Raw genomic sequence first — 19801 nt, forward strand, 5'->3', positions numbered from 1 at the left:
AAAAAAATCATCGACGAAAGTCATATGGTTTCCAACATGCAGAGAAACTCATTTTACACGTCGCATTCAATTTGTGTTATCAGTTATTATCAGTGAATCCTAAATTGAGAGTTTTATCTCTGATCAGAACTTGGCCACGGTACAGTGAGCTCATCCTAATAATCGCATGCTTTGTGAACTGCAACTCAGGGCCGGAGGTAATAATGAAGCAGTCCTGTGACCCACATTCCATAAAAAAAGGAATTTTAATTATGTTGAGCATAAATACTTGTCACAAATGTCGTTCCCCGCTCAATATACTACGCTCAATTTTATGACTTGACTTGGACTCGAACCACCAACCTCCAGACTCAAAGTCAACCAGAAAAACCTTTTAAAGAACATTGCATAATCCTATGAATAGACATCGAAATTTTGCGAAATGGGAATTGCAATGCAGAATCCTTACCACCCAACCACCCTCAGTGATGTTAACGCGGTGGACTTTGGGGCTTGAGGTATAATGTATTAAGGAGAAGAACATTTTTGACAAGTATTTAATTATGCTTTTTAATATATATATATTTTTGATTTGAAATTCTTACTCCTCGAAATCGAGCCTGATTTTCGTAGCTTTTCATTTTCAATAATTCGACCAGCTTGAATTCATTATATCCCAGACATTCTGGTGTTGTATACCATTATATCTACATATCATTGTACCATATTCCGCTACTGTGCATTGTGTCTATTTCCAATGGTATTGTTTTGTACCACACCGCATCATACCAAATCCGGTGTCTGTGCCAAATATCATATCCCTATTATCTCTTAATGAGGAATCTGTTCTCATCGTTACATCAAATAAACAATATTGTACTCATTATCATTTGGTTAGATTGTTAGCTATTTTTCCACGTATGCACTCGTCTTCATAAACATTGGGCTTTCAATTTGGTTGAATTAATAATGCTTCTCTATACTGTATGTGTAATTGTGTATGTGATGTACGTATTACCTATATTTCGTATGTTACTCCAATGAGGAAAAAGAAAGTACAAAGTAGAATCAGCATAATTATTGTCGGAATTTATTTCTAAATTCCAAATTAGTTGCTCTCGTTCCAAGAAACAACTTTTAATCTGAGAAGAAGTACGAGTATGTAGGTACATATTGTTCATAATTATTACTCTATTTAAAAACATAAATCAAGCTCATGATACGCGTATTTTGTTCTTGTGCTAAATCATGTTCTCTATGTATTTATAAAATAGTTTAGTTGAAATTCAGAAAGATAGTCTAGATGGAACTTGAAATTTACCCCCATTGTTCAGTCAATATTAGGTACTATCCACGCCTAGCAACCTCCGCTGCCGACTGGGTTCGATTCCTAGCAAATTGAAGTTTTTTTTTTACTTTTTCTGTGCTGTAAACACGGGGTGCACTCAGCCTAGTGAGAGCAAAAATAATATTTCAGAAGGCACGGCCTGGCACTTAGTAATGATATTATACCTAGAAAAAATGTGAATAGGCTCCCCGTTTCACAAGTAATCCAGTATTTGATTTTACTCGTACATATGTCTACAATTTGGTTTTTTCTGATTGATTTGATTTGATATAGCTACAATTTGTTTTTTGCCCCCCCCGGAAGAAACGGTGAGGAATAATGCGAAAAAGTGATGTAACAAAAACACAAATCAAGTGCTCATCTCTTCAGGAAGAGTCAGAATCGCAGACTTGAATCCTAACCTGGGTTAATAGCATAGTAGAAGTGTTTCCACTCATCCAGCCACACCTCGGCAAGACGAGCCGCAGACTTGAATCCTAACCTGGGTTAATAGCATAGTAGAAGTGTTTCCACTCATCCAGCCACACCTCGGCAAGACGAGCATTGTTGTGGTTGACAATATTCGACGTACCACCGGGAAACGTATACGGGGTGGACTTGCGAAATACGTGGCCCACATGGGAACACGTTGCGATCTCCAGCACTCCACCGCACATCCAAACCTGAGCCACACCGCGGGGGTTAGGAGGAAGCAACACACAGTAAGGTTAGGAAAAAACCCTTCACCCCCTTGACCCACCAAGACCAGCACACAGACAGGGAAACTTTCCATTTGCAAAGATCGAAGTTTTTTTTTTCATTCTTTTTTTTTTTGGGGAGCTTTGATAGGGGGAACTGTAACTACTAAGGTCTTATCGTCCCGAAATCGGAAGAGAGAAAGGGGACAGGATTGTCTCTCATCAGATGGGTAAGAAGAAACACAATACTCTCATTTATGTGCTGGGTCAACACGAGAACACCAGAAAGTATTAGCCCGTTGAAATATTTGCAATCGAAAAACGAGTACAAATTTTTGTCGATGTTGGGCATCGAACCCGGGACCTTCTGCATGGCAAGCAAGTTACCACTGGGCTAACCGTGTCTTTATATGCAAGCTTTGCTCCCCACCCGCGGCACAAGCTTTGCTTTTACGGATGGGTATAGCATTTATATATGGTTTTTTTATGTTCTGTCTGTACAGGCAGTCAATACGACAAATATGTACAAAACTGATAACAAGGAATTGTTTGTCAAGTACTACTGACTACTTAAGTACTGTCCAAATGGAGTTCCTGATTATTAAAGATTAAATTAATGATTCAATAACACCCTAATCTTCTTTTAATTCTTCGCCTTTTCCCGTGTACATATCGGGTCGGCGTTTTTCGTCAGCCTCTCAATCAGCCCTAGGGTGATTGCTTAGCCCTAAGGTGATTGCTTTGGGCTGACATTTGTCTTTGGCTACAGAAATTTTACGAGTGGATGCCCTTCGCACTCAACCTTTGCTATTTCTTTAGCAAGGGAAATTTCAGGCTGGTATACTCCCTGTTCAAAGTCCCCCAGCTAGACTAAGCTGTAATGTATTAAGGAGAAGAACATTTTTGACAAGTATTTAATTATGCTTTTTAATATATTTCGTATATTACTCCAATGAGGAAAAAGAAAGTACAAAGTAGAATCAAAGTATATTATAAATTTTTAATTTGAAATTCTTACTTCTCGAAATCGAGCCTGATTTTCGTAGCTTTTCATTTTCAATAATTCGACCAGCTTGAATTCATTATATCCCAGACATTCTGGTGTTGTATACCATTATATCTACATATCATTGTACCATATTCCGCTACTGTGCATTGTGTCTATTTCCAATGGTATTGTTTTGTACCACACCGCATCATACCAAATCCGGTGTCTGTGCCAAATATCATATCCCTATTATCTCTTAATGAGGAATCTGTTCTCATCGTTACATCAAATAAACAATATTGTACTCATTATCATTTGGTTAGATTGTTAGCTATTTTTCCACGTATGCACTCGTCTTCATAAACATTGGGCTTTCAATTTGGTTGAATTAATAATGCTTCTCTATACTGTATGTGTAATTGTGTATGTGATGTACGTATTACCTATATTTCGTATGTTACTCCAATGAGGAAAAAGAAAGTACAAAGTAGAATCAGCATAATTATTGTCGGAATTTATTTCTAAATTCCAAATTAGTTGCTCTCGTTCCAAGAAACAACTTTTAATCTGAGAAGAAGTACGAGTATGTAGGTACATATTGTTCATAATTATTACTCTATTTAAAAACATAAATCAAGCTCATGATACGCGTATTTTGTTCTTGTGCTAAATCATGTTCTCTATGTATTTATAAAATAGTTTAGTTGAAATTCAGAAAGATAGTCTAGATGGAACTTGAAATTTACCCCCTTTGTTCAGTCAATATTAGGTACTATCCACGCTTAGCAACCTCCGCGGCCGACTGGGTTCGATTCCTAGCAAATTGAAGTTTTTTTACTTTTTTCTGTGCTGTAAAAACGGGGTGCACTCAGCCTAGTGAGAGCAAAACTAATATTTAAGAAGGCACGGCCTGGCACTTAGTAATGATATTATACCTAGAAAAATTGTGAATAGGCTCCCCGTTTCACAAGTAATCCAGTATTTGATTTTACTCGTATGTCTACAATTTGTTTTTATTTTTTTTCTGATTGATTTGATTTGATATAGCTACAATTTGTTTCCCCCCCCCCTCCCTCAGGTGTAAAAAGAAGTCGTACCCCACCTTTCTACCGACGACCAGTATCGTGATAGTTTTCCACAACGAGGCCTGGTCCACACTGCTGCGAACCGTATGGTCTGTTATCAATCGATCTCCACGCACCCTGCTCAAGGAAATCATCCTTGTGGACGACGCCAGTGAAAGAGGTAAGTCCACATTTTCATAAGTTTGAGTAAAGGCCCGTTCCCACTTATCGTGATATTCATCCGATTTTTCCCCGAATATCACATTTTCATAAGTTTGAGTAAATAAGTTTCCCACTTATCGTGATATTCATCCGATTTTTTCCCCGAATATCCTGTAGGCAATGTAATTCAAATGAGAGTGTTCCCACTTCACACGACAGGATTTTTCCCCCTGAACAGAGAACGGCCTTTAGAATAACAGACTTTGGATTAAGCTTATAGCAGGGTCCACAAAGGTGTTTTAAACTCAGTTTAAGTTGTACTCTCGGATAAAGTGGCTAAAAAAAATTTAGACGTTAAACTGGGAGTAGACCAGCTTAGTCTAGCTGGGGGACTTTGAACAGGGAGTATACCAGCCTGAAATTTCCCTTGCTAAAGAAACAGCAAAGGTTGAGTGCGAAGGGCATCCACTCGTAAAATTTCTGTAGATGGGAAAACTTATTACATCTGTCTGACTCCTCATGAGCTCACGTGACGTGACGTGATAGTACCTAGTGTGTTTCTACCTTTACAGCTTACAGAATACAGACGTATGGAAACGAAGCAAACCCCCGAATATCCTGTAGGCAATGTAATTCAAATAAGAGTGTTCCCACTTCACACGACACGATTTTTTCCCCCTGAACAGAGGACGACCTTTAGAATAACGGACTTTGGATTAAGCTTATAGCAGGGTCCACAAAGTGGTTTTAAACTCAGTTTGAGTTTTACTCTCGGATTAAGTGGCTAAAAAAAATTAGACGTTAAACTGGGAGTAGACCAGCTTAGTCTAGCTGGGGGACTTTAAACAGGGAGTATACCAGCCTGAAATTTCCCTTGCTAAAGAAACAGCAAGGGTGTGGTCCGTTATCAATCGATCTCCACGCACCCTGCTCAAAGAAATCATCCTTGTGGACGACGCCAGTGAAAGAGGTAAGTCTACATTTTCATAAGTTTGAGTAAAGGCCCGTTCCCACTTATCGTGATATTCATCCATTTTTTCCCCGAATATCCTGTAGGCAATGTAATTCAAATGAGAGTGTTCCCACTTCACACGACACGATTTTTTACCCCTGAACAGAGAACGGCCTTTAGAATAACAGACTTTGGATTAAGCTTATAGCAGGGTCCACAAAGTGGTTTTAAACTCAGTTTAAGTTTTACTCTCGGATTAAGTGGCTAAAAAAATTAGACGTTAAACTGGGAGTGGACCAGCTTAGTCTAGCTGGGGGACTTTAAACAGGGAGTATACCAGCCTGAAATTTCCCTTGCTAAAGAAACAGCAAAGGTTGAGTGCGAAGGGCATCCACTCGTAAAATTTCTGTAGCCAAAGCCAAATGTCAGCCCAAAGCAATCACCCTAGGGCTGATTGAGAGGCTGACGAAAAACGCCGACCCGATATGTACACGGGAAAAGGCGAAGAATTAAAAGAAGAATCCCCGAATGTCTTGTAGGCAATGTAATTCAAATGAGAGTGTTCCCACTTCACACGACACGATTTTTTCCTCCCGAACAGAGAACGGCCTGTAGAATAACAGACTTTGGATTAAGCTTATAGCAGGGTCCACAAAGTGGTTTCTAACTCAGTTTGAGTTTTACTCTCGGATTAAGTGGCTAAAAAAAATTAGACGTTAAACTGGGAGTAGACCAGCTTAGTCTAGCTGGGGGAGAACTACTCCTTTCAGTGAACTACTCAGGCGTTGAGTCAGATCATCAACTAAAAATAACAATAACAACCAAAAAATTTTAATACACAAAATACCTAATCAAAATTCAAAGTCAAGGGACATATCCTTGCAAAAAAGAACAGACATAATATATGTATGTACTTAGATTGCTTAAAGTAAGACAGATGTTGGAAACAATTATATAGGGAGTTGAAGAATGAGTTATATATTAAAACGGGAGTAGTTATCATAATATCTGAGTGGTGTAGTAGTCAAGACGCTCGCTTGGAAATCAGGAGAGCGTGGGTTCAATCCCAACATTCCCAACCGAATTATGGAATTTTATCCCTGGCTTTGTTTGAGAGTTTGGCCACAATAATAGTAAGTAGTCTTCTGCTGGATTAAAGGGATTTTTTGTCCTATTCGAGCAGTATAAACAATAAAGACTCAGACCGTCTGCGATTCTAGTTCTGAAGAGATAACCTCACTTTGAGCAATTGATTTGTGTTGCACCGTTAATTGTTGGGCCAGCCAATCGTTATCAGGTAGACCTGACTGGTACATTTGATCAGGTCCGCCTGTCAGGTCTATCTGATCAGGTCCGCCTGTCAGGTCTATCTGATAGTGTGTGTGCTCATGAGGTATCAGGTAGACCTGACAGGCAGACCTGATCAGGTGTATTTTAAAACACAAAATACCTAATCAAAATTCAAAGTCAAGGGACATATCCTTAGAGAAAAGAACAGACATAATATATGTATGTACTTAGCTTGCTTAAAAGAAGACAGATATTGGAAACAATTACATAGGGAGTTGAAGAATGAGTTATATATTAAAACGCGAGTAGTTATCATAATATCTGAGTGGTGTAGTGGTCAAGACGCTCGCTTGGAAATCAGGAGAGCGTGGGTTCAATCCCAACCGAGTTATGGAATTTTATCCCTAGCTTTGTTTGAGAGTTTGGCCACAATAATAGTAAGTAGTCTTCTGCTGGATTAAAGGGTATCCTTGGAAAAAAGAACAGACATAATATATGTATGTACTTAGAGTGCTTAAAAGAAGACAGATGTTGGAAAAAATTACATAGGAAGTTGAAGAATGAGTTATATATTAAAACGCGAGTAGTTATCATAATATCTGAGTGGTGTAGTAGTCAAGACGCTCGCTTGGAAATCAGGAGAGCGTAGGTTTAGTCCCAACCGAGTTATGGAATTTTATCCCTAGCTTTGTTTGAGAGTTTGGCCACAATAATAGTAAGTAGTCTTCTGCTGGATTAAAGGGATTTTTTGTCCTATTCGAGCAGTATAAACAAGCACTAATATATGTAATTTGTTAATTTATTTATAGTGCATGAAATACAGGCAATTTACAATGTAGGTACTATTGTAACATTTGTAACACCGTATTACGTTTTATTTTGTTATTCCATATTGTTAGTATGATAAAATTTCCTTCGTCCATTTTCAGGAAAACAGTCGTCTGTCCCATCATCGACGTGATATCGGACCAGACATTCGAATACATCACCGCGTCTGACATGACCTGGGGCGGATTCAACTGGAAGCTGAGAGAAAAGAACAGACATAAGTAACATATGTATGTACTTAGATTGCTTAAAAGAAGACAGATGTTGGAAACAATTACATAGGCAGTTGAAGAATGAGTTATATATCAAAACGGGAGTAGTTATAATATCTGAGTGGTGTAGCAAGACGCTCGCTTGGAAATCAGGAGAGCGTGGGTTCAATCCCAACCGAATAATGGGATTTTATCCCTAGCTTTGTTTGAGAGTTTGGCCACAATAATAGTAAGTACTAAGTACTCTTCTGCTGGATTAAAGGGATTTTTTGTCCTATTCGAGCAGTATAAAAAAGCACTAATATATGTAATTTGTTAATTTATTTATAGTGCATGAAATACAGGCAATATGTAGGTACTATTGTAACACTGTATTACGTTTTATTTTGTTATTCCATATTGTTACTCTGATAAAATTTCCTTCGTCCATTTTCAGGAAAACAGTCGTGTGTCCCATCATCGACGTGATATCGGACCAGACATTCGAATACATCACCGCGTCTGACATGACCTGGGGCGGATTCAACTGGATTGAAATACAGGCAATATGTAGGTACTATTGTAACACTGTATTACGTTTTACTTTGTTATTCCATATTGTTACTGTGATAAAATTTCCTTCGTCCATTTTCAGGAAAACCGTCGTGTGTCCCATCATCGACGTGATATCGGACCAGACATTCGAATACATCACCGCGTCTGACATGACCTGGGGCGGATTCAACTGGAAGCTGAACTTCCGCTGGTATCGAGTACCCCCGAGGGAAATGATGCGACGGGGCGGGGATCGATCGTCCCCCCTGAGGACGCCTACAATGGCCGGAGGACTGTTTGCCATTGATAAGGACTACTTCTATGAACTTGGGTCGTATGATGAGGGGATGGACATTTGGGGAGGCGAGAACCTCGAGATGTCTTTCAGGGTGAGTTTATTATGTAGTTTATTTGTATTGATTTTGATTTTTTTCTCTCTCGATTTTGTGGATTATTCATACAGGGAAAATGTGAAATTTTTGCCTATGTCGACAAAGAGCGGACGGAATAACAGGCACTAAATGACTGCGGGAGTAAAGGGACTTTTCACTATGATGAAGGCATGGACATTTGGGGAGGCGAGAACCTCGAGATGTCTTTCAGGGTGAGTTTATTATGAGTGCGTTTATTGTATTGATTTTGATTTTTTTCTCTCTCGATTTTGTGGATTATTCATATAGAGAAAATGTGAAATTTTTGCCTATGTCGACAAAGAGCGGACGGAATAACAGGCACTAAATGACTGCGGGAGTAAAGGGACTTTTCAGTCTCATTCTAGCAGTATAAACAGGGTATATTCCATTCTATATGAGAGAGGGAAGCTAATATGGATCAGACAAAAGTACGAGACAAATGGGTTTATACAAAGGCCCCTCCAAAGGGGCATAATACAAATTTGTGAAGAGGGGAGGGATTTTCTTAAAAAAATCCCTTGTCTGGATTTCATTTCCCAGTATGAACTCTTTTTAAGTCAACTTGGAAGAACCCTATACACGGTGAATTAATGTAGTAAGTATATAAGACTTTTAATGCTCCCCTAGTGGTGAATTTTCGTATTAAAGAAGTGTGAAATGGTTTTTCTCCCTTCCTTACCCATCATCATATTTGTGAACCATCTGGATTTCAAAGGATATTTTTGTCAATGAAATAACATGTAAACTGCTATCAGGTGTGGCAGTGTGGCGGCATCCTGGAGATTATCCCGTGCTCGCACGTGGGCCACGTATTCCGAGACAAGTCGCCCTACACATTCCCGGGCGGTGTATCCAAGATAGTGCTGCACAATGCGGCCCGCGTAGCCGAAGTCTGGATGGACGAGTGGCGTGATTTCTATTACGCCATGAATCCAGGTAAATCCGCGAGCGTGTCGACTTGTGCCGCTCACTTCAGAATGTTAAGCTATAGCTCGTGGTTCAGCGGCTCAATTCTTGCGTCTTGCTCGTATGTTCTTTAGCTCGCGGGTCTGTTGGGTTTTCGCCCTCCTTTAGCTGGGTATTCGGCTGTGCTCTGTTCTTTTTTGCCGATTTATTAACTTATTTATTAACCCCTTAACAACTTTGAAGCCGTTTCGGCCTCCTAAGCTCGGTATTCGGCTGTGTTCTGTTCTTTTTTGCTGATTTATTAACATGGTTTTTATTAATTTTATTTATTAACCCCTTGACTTCCTTGGGCCAGCCTAGTTAGCTTAGTTGGTAGCGCGTCTGCCTTGTAAGCGCTAGGCCGCGGGTTCGATTCCCACCCGGGGCGGATTTTATCCTGAGAAAGTGGGCATGAGCTATTGTCATGGACTGGGAGGCAATCAGGTGAGTTTTCAATATGGGTCTGTTTGATAGGGGTTTTCGATCGCGGCTAGGTCCTGGGTTCGATTCCCGCCCGGGTAAAGAGAGATATCTACAAAGTTTCCGGCTGCACAGGTCTCCTGTGTGTCCCGCTAGGTTCGATCGCGGCTAGGTCCTGGGTTCGATTCCCGCCCGGGTAAAGAGAGATATCTAGAAAGTTTCCGGCTGCACAGGTCTCCTGTGTGGAGGAAGTGTCTACTGCTGTGCTAAATAGACCGTAGCTTAACACCTTACCTACACCTTTACAGACGATTTTGCTTGGATGCGATCACTGAGCAAACGCAACTTTCTGCAAACTGCAAGAAGTTGCATATTTTTTCGATGTTTTCCGAGGAAGTTACGTATTTTTTTAGTCAGTTAGTAGACACTACCTCTTTATTAACTGTGCAATCATTGTTATTTTTGTTATATATTTTGTATCTTAGTAGCCATATTTCGAGGTGAACATATGTAAAAAGTTTGCTTAAACAAATTCACTTACTCAACCAAACTGATGCCCGCCGTGGCAGGCATCAGTTCAGACTGTCTGATAGACCGAGGTCTGAACTTTTTTCCGCCACACACTTTAACACGGTCTGACAGACCGCGGTCTCTGAGCGTGAGTGCCTAGAACGGTTCAGCGGCTCAATTCTTGCGTCTTGCTCGTATGTTCTTTAGCTCGCGGGTCTGTGGGGTTTTTGCCCTCCTTTAGCTCGGTATTCGGCTGTGCTCTGTTCTTTTTTGCTGATTTATTAACTTATTTATTAACCCCTTAACATCTTTGAAGCCGTTTCGGCCTCCTAAGCTCGGTATTCGGCCGTGTTCTGTTCTTTTTTGCTGATTTATTAACCCCTTAACTTCTTGGAGTGAAGCACGGTCTGCTTGTGTTCATGCCCTCTCTTTGTCCTTAAGGTGTGTCCAAACACAGTCGACCGGCCGTCGATCGAACGAGGTGAATCTATGTTGTCGAGGCAGTGTGGACGGGTCAGTCGACATCGATCAACGGCCGGTCGACTATGTGTGGACACACCTTTATGTCTGTTTAAAATACACGACCGAGTCCACTAGAAAGACTTTTCAGTCCTATCTCAGTATGATAAACACTTTTTAGAAACATCCGCCCATGTTATCTGGGAATTAAGAAAATAAACTAGGCGGTTTGTCTAACCAATCAAATGAATCAGCTCAAGTTTAGAAAGTTGTCCACAGAAGGAAATCTATGGACAGTAACACAGTTGTACTTAAACTTTGCTAAAGGTAGACATGTAGAGCTATAGATTATAGACAATGTGGGCATGAAGTTCATATACGCTGGCTGTGGCTACAAAAGTATTGTGTTGTTTACTAACTCCATCCTATTTACATTGTTTGCCTCTACTAACTCATCGGGTGCATCTGTGCGGTATTAACATGTGAAGGGTACAGAGGAAAAACCAACAATTGACTATAATCGTCAGTGATACTTAAGGTAGAAACACACGTGAGCTCACGTGACGTGATAGTAGTGTGGCTGTCCTGAACAAGATTACAATATTATGGGAAAACTTTGAATTACATCTTTCTGACTCCCCATGAGCTCACGTGACGTGACGTGATAGTACCTAGTGTGTTTCGAATTACATCTTTCTGACTCCCCATGAGCTCACGTGACGTGACGTGATAGTACCTAGTGTGTTTATACCTTTACAGCTTACAGAATACAGACGTATGGAAACGAAGCAAATGCGTTTTTCTGTACCAAATACATAAGACCTTGTTTAGATTGCGGGAGTAAAGGGACTTTTTAATGCGTTTTTCTGTACCAAATGCATAAGACCTTGTTTAGATTGCGGGAGTAAAGGGACTTTTCAGTCTCATTTTGACAGTATAAACAAGGTTTGTTCTTTTCTAATTTGACTGATAGACCGACTACCGAGGTCTGAACTTTTTTCCACCACACACTTTAACACGGTCTGACAGACCGCGGTCTCTGAGCGTGAGTGCCTAGAATAATGAGTACCTTTAATTCCACTGATGATTTGTAACTATTTGTGTGTTGCAGGTGTTCGCCTACACAAAGCGACATCAGATCATGTCGGATGACAACTGTCTGGATGTACCCCACCCTGGTGGCCCTGTCAATCTAATTCGATGCCATGGTATGGGCGGTAACCAGGCCTGGGAATATGACCTTGAGGTAAGAATTTTGGTTTTCCTATGTTTTTTTATTTCGTTTATTGTTCCATTGTAGAAAAATATTTGGTAACCAGGCTTGGGAATATGACCTTGAGGTAAGAATATTGGTTTTCCTATGTTTTTTTATTTCGTTTATTGTTCCATTGTAGAAAAATATTGGGACGCGCGTAGGAAAATGCCCTAATGGTCATCGTCCCGACATTTGTAAACAACAATAACAACAACTTATTTTGTTTATTAATTAAATCATTACCCAACAGAGTACATTAATGTGTAATCTGAGTACATAACACATAGGTAAATATGTTCAAAATGGATGACATTAAATTTGTAAACAACAATAACAACAACAACTTATTTGTTTATTAATTAAATCATTACCCAACAGAGTACATTAATGTGTAATCTGAGTACATAACACATAGGTAAATATGTTCAAAATGGAAAAAAATATTGGGACGCGCGTAGGAAAATGCCCTAATGGTGATCGTCCTGACATTTGTAAACAACAATAACAACAACTTATTTTGTTTATTAATTAAATCATTACCCAACAGAGTACATGAATGTGTAATCTGAGTACATAACACATAGGTAAATATGTTCAAAATGGAAATATGCATAATACTGAGACGGGCTTTTTTTTTTTTTTTTTGCTACAGGGCTTTGTGTATAAATATCTTTTTGTGAACGCAAGAATTCGGTCAAAATTCATTTCCCATATATTGTGAAGCTCCATTTATCAATTACATATTACAAGCGGAATCTGTATCTACTTCACCAACCTACATCTAACCTAATGTCTGGAATTAAGAAAATAAACTAGGCGGTTTGTCTAACCATTCAAATGAATCAGCTCAAATTTAGAAAGTTGTCCACAGAAGGAAATCTATGGACAGTAACACAGTTGTACTTAAACTTTGCTAAAGGTAGACATGTAGAGCTATAGATTATAGACAATGTGGGCATGAAGTTCATATACGCTGGCTGTGGCTACAAAAGATCTGGGAATTAAGAATATAAACTAGGCAGTTTGTCTAACCATTCAAATGAATCGGCTCAAGTTTAGAAAGTTGTCCACAGAAGGAAATCTATGGACAGTAACACCTAACAAAGTTCTACCTAAACTTTGCTAAAGGTAGACATGTAGAGCTATAGATTATAGACAATGTGGGCATGAAGTTCATATACGCTGGCTGTGGCTACAAAAGTATTGTGTTGTTTACTAACTCCATCCTATTTACATTGTTTGCCTCTACTAACTCATCGGGTGCATCTGTGCGGTATTAACTCCTGTGTGTCCAGCTTTCCAATCAACTTTGGGGTGCAGTAATGACTTGGATGTTGAATTTCTGTGGGGTTGGTTCGGTAGTGACTGGGTCTTGTGATCCGGGGGCTCGGGTTCGATCTAGTAGCCATATTTTATGTAAAAAGTTTGCTTAAACAAATTCACTTACTCAACCAAACTGATGCCCGCCGTGGCAGACCGTCTGATAGACCGAGGTCTGAACTTTTTTCCGCCACACACTTTAACACGGTCTGACAGACCGCGGTCTCTGAGCGTGAGTGCCTAGAAAACCTAATCCTGCTCTTTTTCTCACCAACCTTTTAGACACTACCCGCTCCTGTGACGTAGTGGTCAAGAGCACTGTCTCTCAACCTAGAGGTGCTGGGTTTGAATTCCGGCCGGGGCAGAAATTTTCTGTCCGAACTTTTCCATACCCTAGATAGGCATGGATGTAAAGGAATGTGCCTTGAAGTAATGCGAAAGCGGTTCCAAAGTATAATCTTTTTTTAAATAAAACTTTATTTCACTATTTCAGACAAAGGAGATCAAACACAAGAACACGGACCTGTGTCTGGAGAAGCCCTCGGCTTTTTCCATACCCTGGATAGGCATGGATGTAAAGGAATGTGCCTTGAAGTAATGCGAAAGCGGTTCCAAAGTATAATCTTTTTTTTAAATAAAACTTTATTTCACTATTTCAGACAAAGGAGATCAAACACAAGAACACGGACCTGTGTCTGGAGAAGCCCTCGGCTAAGGAACCCTCCAACCCTACGCTCTCTGCGTGTGATGGCTCCAAGGGACAGCAATGGATATTGAAAAGTAAATTCTATTGGCAAGCTGATAGCTAGGTGACGTCCCCCTTTCCCCTGGGGGAGTAAGGGGGTTCCGTCACCAATGCCATAATTTTATTATCCCCGCCCCCCCATTTTACAATTGCCATATCTCATACCCTTCCTCAACTGTAGAGCGCTCTGAACTCGATCCAACAAGAATTTTTTAAACTTACTTACTTTCCGTGCCCGGAAAAACCAGTGTTAACGTCAAATATTAGTTTAAACTTTGGAAACGGGATACCATGTCAAGTTAACTAATTAATACTGAAATAAGAAGAAAATAGGTCATCACTTGACTAAATAACTTTGATATGTATCTGTGCTAGAGACCAGAGTTGGTGGTTCAAATCCTAGCGAAGTCCTAATATTTATCGAAATATGAAAATGACCTAATGGTCAACTCCGATGAAGAAAATAGGTCGTCACATGACTAAATAACTTTGATATGTATTTGTGCTAGAGACCAGAGTTGGTGGTTCAAATCCTAGCGAAGTCTTAATATTTATCGAAATATGAAAATGACCTAATGGTCAACTCCGAGCATTTGAAAACAATTTTTATGGAGGTGTATCAATCGAGGAATAACGTTTGTGACAAGCGTTTAAGTATGCTTAACACAATTGATATTCCTTAAATTTATGCTAGGGACTATGTAATGTAACATTCCACCATCTGTAGCTAACAGAATATGGGGTAGTACCCCATTGGAGTGCATTCGTTGTGCAATTTTTATGGAGGTGTATTAATCGAGGAATGACGTTTGTGACAAGCGTTTAAGTATGCTTAACACAATGGATATTCCTTTATATTTATGCTAGGGACTATGTAATGTAACATTCCACCATCTGTAGCTAACAGAATATGGGGTAGTACCCCATTGGAGTGCATTCGTTGTTCGAGGAATGACGTTTGTGACAAGCGTTTAAGTATGCTTAACACAATTGATATTCCTTTATATTTATGCTAGAGATTATGTAATGTAACATTCCACCATCTGTAGCTAACAGAATATGGGGTAGTACCCCATTGGAGTGCATTCGTTGTAAATACTGAACTCCGCAATGGCGAAACTTGCACCCTTCGATTCTTGACCTGGTGCATGTAAGGTTTTTTCCTCATTTAGGGTCTCAGTTGGTCAACTACTTGTACATAATTATATCCCGCTCATTTCATGGATCCAACGGTGTCCTTTTATATCATCTTTCAGCTATAATTCGATTTGGAATAAGTCAAAATCGTGAGAAATGATGGTATATTCCCCAAAACAACAGGTGCGGATAGAAGACGAACTTCGAGGTGATGAAATCTTTGTACATAATGGGCATGGTGCATGCATAAACAATGGCGAAACTTGCACCCTTCGATTCTTGACCTGGTGCATGTAAGGTTTTTTCCTCATTTAGAGTCTCAGTTGGTCAACTACTTGTACATAATTATATCCCGCTCATTTCATGGATTCAACGGTGTCCTTTTATATCATCTTTCAGCTATAATTCGATTTGGAATAAGTCAAATGAGTCAAAATCGTGAGAAATGATTGTATATTCCCCAAAACAACAGGTGCGGATAGAAGACGAACTTCGAGGTGATGAAATCTTTGTACATAATGGGCATGGTGCATGCATAAACCATAAACTCCATTGAAGTTTTTTGGGAACCAAAACCCCTATTAGACGTTTTTTGGTAACCAAACCCCCATTGAACGTATTCTTGGGAACATGGCAACCTCGAATACTAGTGTACAGAGGCACGGCTGTATTTTTTGCTCGTGGGTATACAGCTTTTGTGACAATTGGATACAATGGCATTAATTTTTATATTTTAAAAGATTGTGTGAATCCAAGACTTGAGTGAGAAGAATTCGCCGATCCCAAGTCAAAATCGTGAGAAATGATTGTATATTCCCCAAAACAACAGGTGCGGATAGAAGACGAACTTCGAGGTGATGAAATCTTTGTACATAATGGGCATGGTGCATGCATAAACCATAAACTCCATTGAAGTTTTTTGGGAACCAAAACCCCTATTAGACGTTTTTTGGTAACCAAACCCCCATTGAACGTATTCTTGGGAACATGGCAACCTCGAATACTAGTGTACAGAGGCACGGCTGTATTTTTTGCTCGTGGGTATACAGCTGTTGTGACAATTGGATACAATGGCGTTTATTTTTATATTTTAAAAGATTGTGTGAATCCAAGACTTGAGTGAGAAGAATTCGCCGATCCTATTTCAATAGGAAAAGGCTCGGAAGAAGAAATTGAAATTTTTCATTCAAAGGATTTGATGTTGGCAACCCCAAGGGCATGCTGATGGTAGTGTTGCCTGTTCAAATAGCCAGAGATCTGCTGCTTTGAATGACCAGCTGATTTTGGGTACATATCTTGTTTCCGTCACATTTTTGTCCGTTTTGAGTCTAATGAATGCGGCTTTTTCTTCTGGTTCAGCTTTCCTGCACGCTTGTTTTTTACACACACGCTGAGATTTGAATTTTTTCTTGCAGTTGGGGAAAAAAATATTGGCCAAATTCTTCGAGAAACCTTCGGATTCCATCGAAAAAGCTATGTTTATTACGACGGTGACCGTTAAATAGAAAAAGGCTAGGAAGAAGAAGAAGAAGAAGAGGTGAATCCTTCCAACACTTACTTTCCCTGTCCGCAAATGTTCCCGTGTCACAAACGATTCCAACTCAGTGAGATAGGTACCTTTCTCACGGAAACGGAAAGTCATACTAGTGGAAACGTTGTATTGTCACCAACAGCATTCGCGATTCACTTCATCTCGCTCGAAAATACAGATCTCCAACTGACGGACCTGGAACAGCTTCACCTTTGATTTCTTATATGTATATTGAAACATACCAATGGTGAAACAAAATCTACAAGAAATCTTCACTTTACATTTGATTTCTCGGAATGAAAATTACCCATGCTTAAACAACATCTACAAGATTTATTCACGGGGGAAAATAGTTTGTACGTGAAAATAATTGTACAAATGGAGGTGTGAATGAAAAAGAAACCTAAAAACAGTTTCCTCGAGGATGAACAGATAAACACAAAAACAACAGGACACTGTTGAATCCATTATTAACGGGATTTCGTATTTGATAAATTCCTCAAATCAGCAGGATTAGCAGGATCTAATTCAATTCATATGAGCTGGAGTGTTGCTCCAGCGCTCTTTCCTGGCACGTTTGATTCAACTAAAAATTGTGATTCAGGGAAAAATGACTTAATATCGAATACCTACGTCTTGGACTTTCTATTATCCTATTTATATGTAATACGTCTTGGGTTTTATAAACCTGTTTAGAGCGCTCTCTGTTGATTCCGGTACAAACCCTCATCATATCCATCAGCGCTTCCTTTGTATTTTGTATCGTAGTGGTAGCTCGTATATATTTGAACCTTAGATCCATGAGTAGTCCAACTCTCAAATGACTCTTGAAATTATTTTTTCTCAATGCTAACAATAGAAAGTTCAGGATAGGGTGGGTTGGGGTAATTTTGAGACAAGTGTAATTTTGAGACACCAACTTTAATGGTCTCAAATGACATGCTTATGAACTACAGAAGGATGTTATTTGAAACCAAAGATTATGTCTCAAAATTGCACGTGTCTCAAAATTACACCAACCCATCCCACGTGAAACGAAGAATTTTAAAATGATTTCAATAGTCATTTATTATGTAGAACTCACTCTACAACATAGGAAGTGTCTACTGCTGTGCTAAATAGTCCGTAGCTTTACACCTTACCTACACCTTTACAGACGATTTTGCTTGGATGCGATCACGATTTGAACCTTAGATCTTAGATCCATGAGTAGTCCAACTCTCAAATGACTCTTGAAATTATTTTTTCTCGATGCTAACAATAGAAAGTTCAGGATATGGTGGGTTGGGGTAATTTTGAGACAAGTGTAATTTTGAGACACCAATTTTAATGGTCTCAAATGACATGCTTATGAACTACAGAAGCATATTATTTGAAACCAAAGATGGTGTCTCAAAATTGCACTTGTCTCAAAATTACACCAACCCATCCCACGAGAAACGAAGAATTTTAAAATGATTTCAATTGTCATTTATTATGTAGAACTCACTCTACAATATAGGAAGTGTCTACTGCTGTGCTAAATAGTCCGTAGCTTTACACCTTACCTACACCTTTACAGACGATTTTGCTTGGATGCGATCACGTTATTTGAAACCAAAGATGGTGTCTCAAAATTGCACGTGTCTCAAAATTACACCAACCCATTCCACGAGAAACGAAGAAATTTAAAATGATTTCAATTGTCATTTATTATGTAGAACTCACTCTACAACATAAGAAGTGTCTACTGCTGTGCTAAATAGACCGTAGCTTTACACCTTACCTACACCTTTACAGACGATTTTGCTTGGATGCGATCACTGAGCAAACGCAACTTTCTGCGAACTGCAAGAAGTTGCATATTTTTTCGATGTTTTCCGAAGAAGTTACGTATTTTTTTTTAGTCAGTTAGTAGACACTACCTCTTTATTAACTGTGCAATCATTGTTATTTTTGTTAAATATTTTGTATCACGTAAAATGTCTATTGTTAAGTCCCCCCCTAGTTGTTAATATATTTTCTGCTCAATTATCATTGGTTAGTTCGGTTTAAAATACCTCTAGTACATAATCTGGAGACCAAGAGCTCTACATGAAACTTTTCCATATGCACAGATCACGTAAGCGCTGAGTCGCGGGTTCGCTTCCCGCACGGGGCAAACTTCGCGTAAGCCCTCTTGTAAGCGCTAGGCTGATTGTAAGCGCTAGGCTGCAGGCTCAATTCCCGCTCGGGGCAAACTTTATTCCAAACATATAAGGTTTGAGATAAAGAGCCAGCCGTTCCCGCTTTCTCTCTTCCGATTTCGGGACGATAAGACCTTCGTAGTTACAGTTCCCCCTATCAAAGCTCCTAAAAAAAAAGAATGAAAAAGAAAAATTCGATCTTTGCAAATGGAAAGTTTCACAATATTCTTGGAGAAAAAAGCCAATTCCAAGTTGTGTTTTGCACCAATCACCTCACTGTTCGATCAGTATTGAACTCTTTCGCACCTTAGCATCACCGTTTGGTTGTTCTAGGCTAGGTTGTGTGTTAAACAACAGAACAACACCTTACCTCCAAAAGAAGTTGTGTTTTCTATTGTATGAACAATATTGAATTCGTTTTGCACCTTAGCTAACCATTTTGTTATTCTAGATTGTGTTAAACTACATCACAACACCGTTTGATCGAAATAAGTTGTGTTTTGTATCGTATTTTAGGTTGAGTTTTGCACCATCACGTTTTGCACCAACACCTCGTCTTCAGACCTGAATGCACACCTCGTTGTAGTTCCATTTTTCTACACGCACTTGGCTGTGACACCACTTCATTCGTGTCCCGATAATCCCGATATCAACCTTTCTCTCAACCTTACTACACTTGCACCGTGAAGGTGGGACTTGAAATTCACGAAATCTCTAAATTTAGAATCACGGGCTTACCTACCTAATGATTTTACTCTCTTGAACAAACAACGTTCAAATAAAGTGTGTCTGTAATCTAAAAGGTGTACGCACGTACTGAAAATATTGTTGTTTTATTGAGAGCGAAATCCCCAAGATTTATTTTCG

At 39.4% G+C, this 19801-nt stretch overlaps 1 protein-coding gene across 1 annotated transcript in view; it reads left to right on the plus strand.

Moving 5' to 3' along the window:
- Nucleotides 1-17561, plus strand: part of LOC103520149 (polypeptide N-acetylgalactosaminyltransferase 5-like) — a gene marked incomplete at its 5' end in the record, with an annotated part of 23399 nt that extends 5838 nt beyond the window's left edge. The window contains 10 exons of the mRNA XM_026831383.1: nucleotides 4071-4237; nucleotides 5108-5188; nucleotides 7398-7509; nucleotides 7937-8053; nucleotides 8135-8423; nucleotides 9203-9463; nucleotides 9795-9836; nucleotides 11893-12027; nucleotides 14016-14136; nucleotides 16654-17561. Of these exons, the coding sequence (XP_026687184.1) occupies nucleotides 4071-4237; nucleotides 5108-5188; nucleotides 7398-7509; nucleotides 7937-8053; nucleotides 8135-8423; nucleotides 9203-9463; nucleotides 9795-9836; nucleotides 11893-12027; nucleotides 14016-14136; nucleotides 16654-16739 (1411 nt within the window). The remainder of the gene's footprint in view (nucleotides 1-4070; nucleotides 4238-5107; nucleotides 5189-7397; nucleotides 7510-7936; nucleotides 8054-8134; nucleotides 8424-9202; nucleotides 9464-9794; nucleotides 9837-11892; nucleotides 12028-14015; nucleotides 14137-16653) is intronic.
- Between the last annotated feature and the right edge of the window lie 2240 nt (nucleotides 17562-19801).

This window comes from Diaphorina citri, unplaced genomic scaffold (genome assembly GCF_000475195.1).
Source record: "Diaphorina citri unplaced genomic scaffold, Diaci psyllid genome assembly version 1.1 scaffold3265, whole genome shotgun sequence".
NCBI lineage: Eukaryota > Metazoa > Arthropoda > Insecta > Hemiptera > Psyllidae > Diaphorina > Diaphorina citri.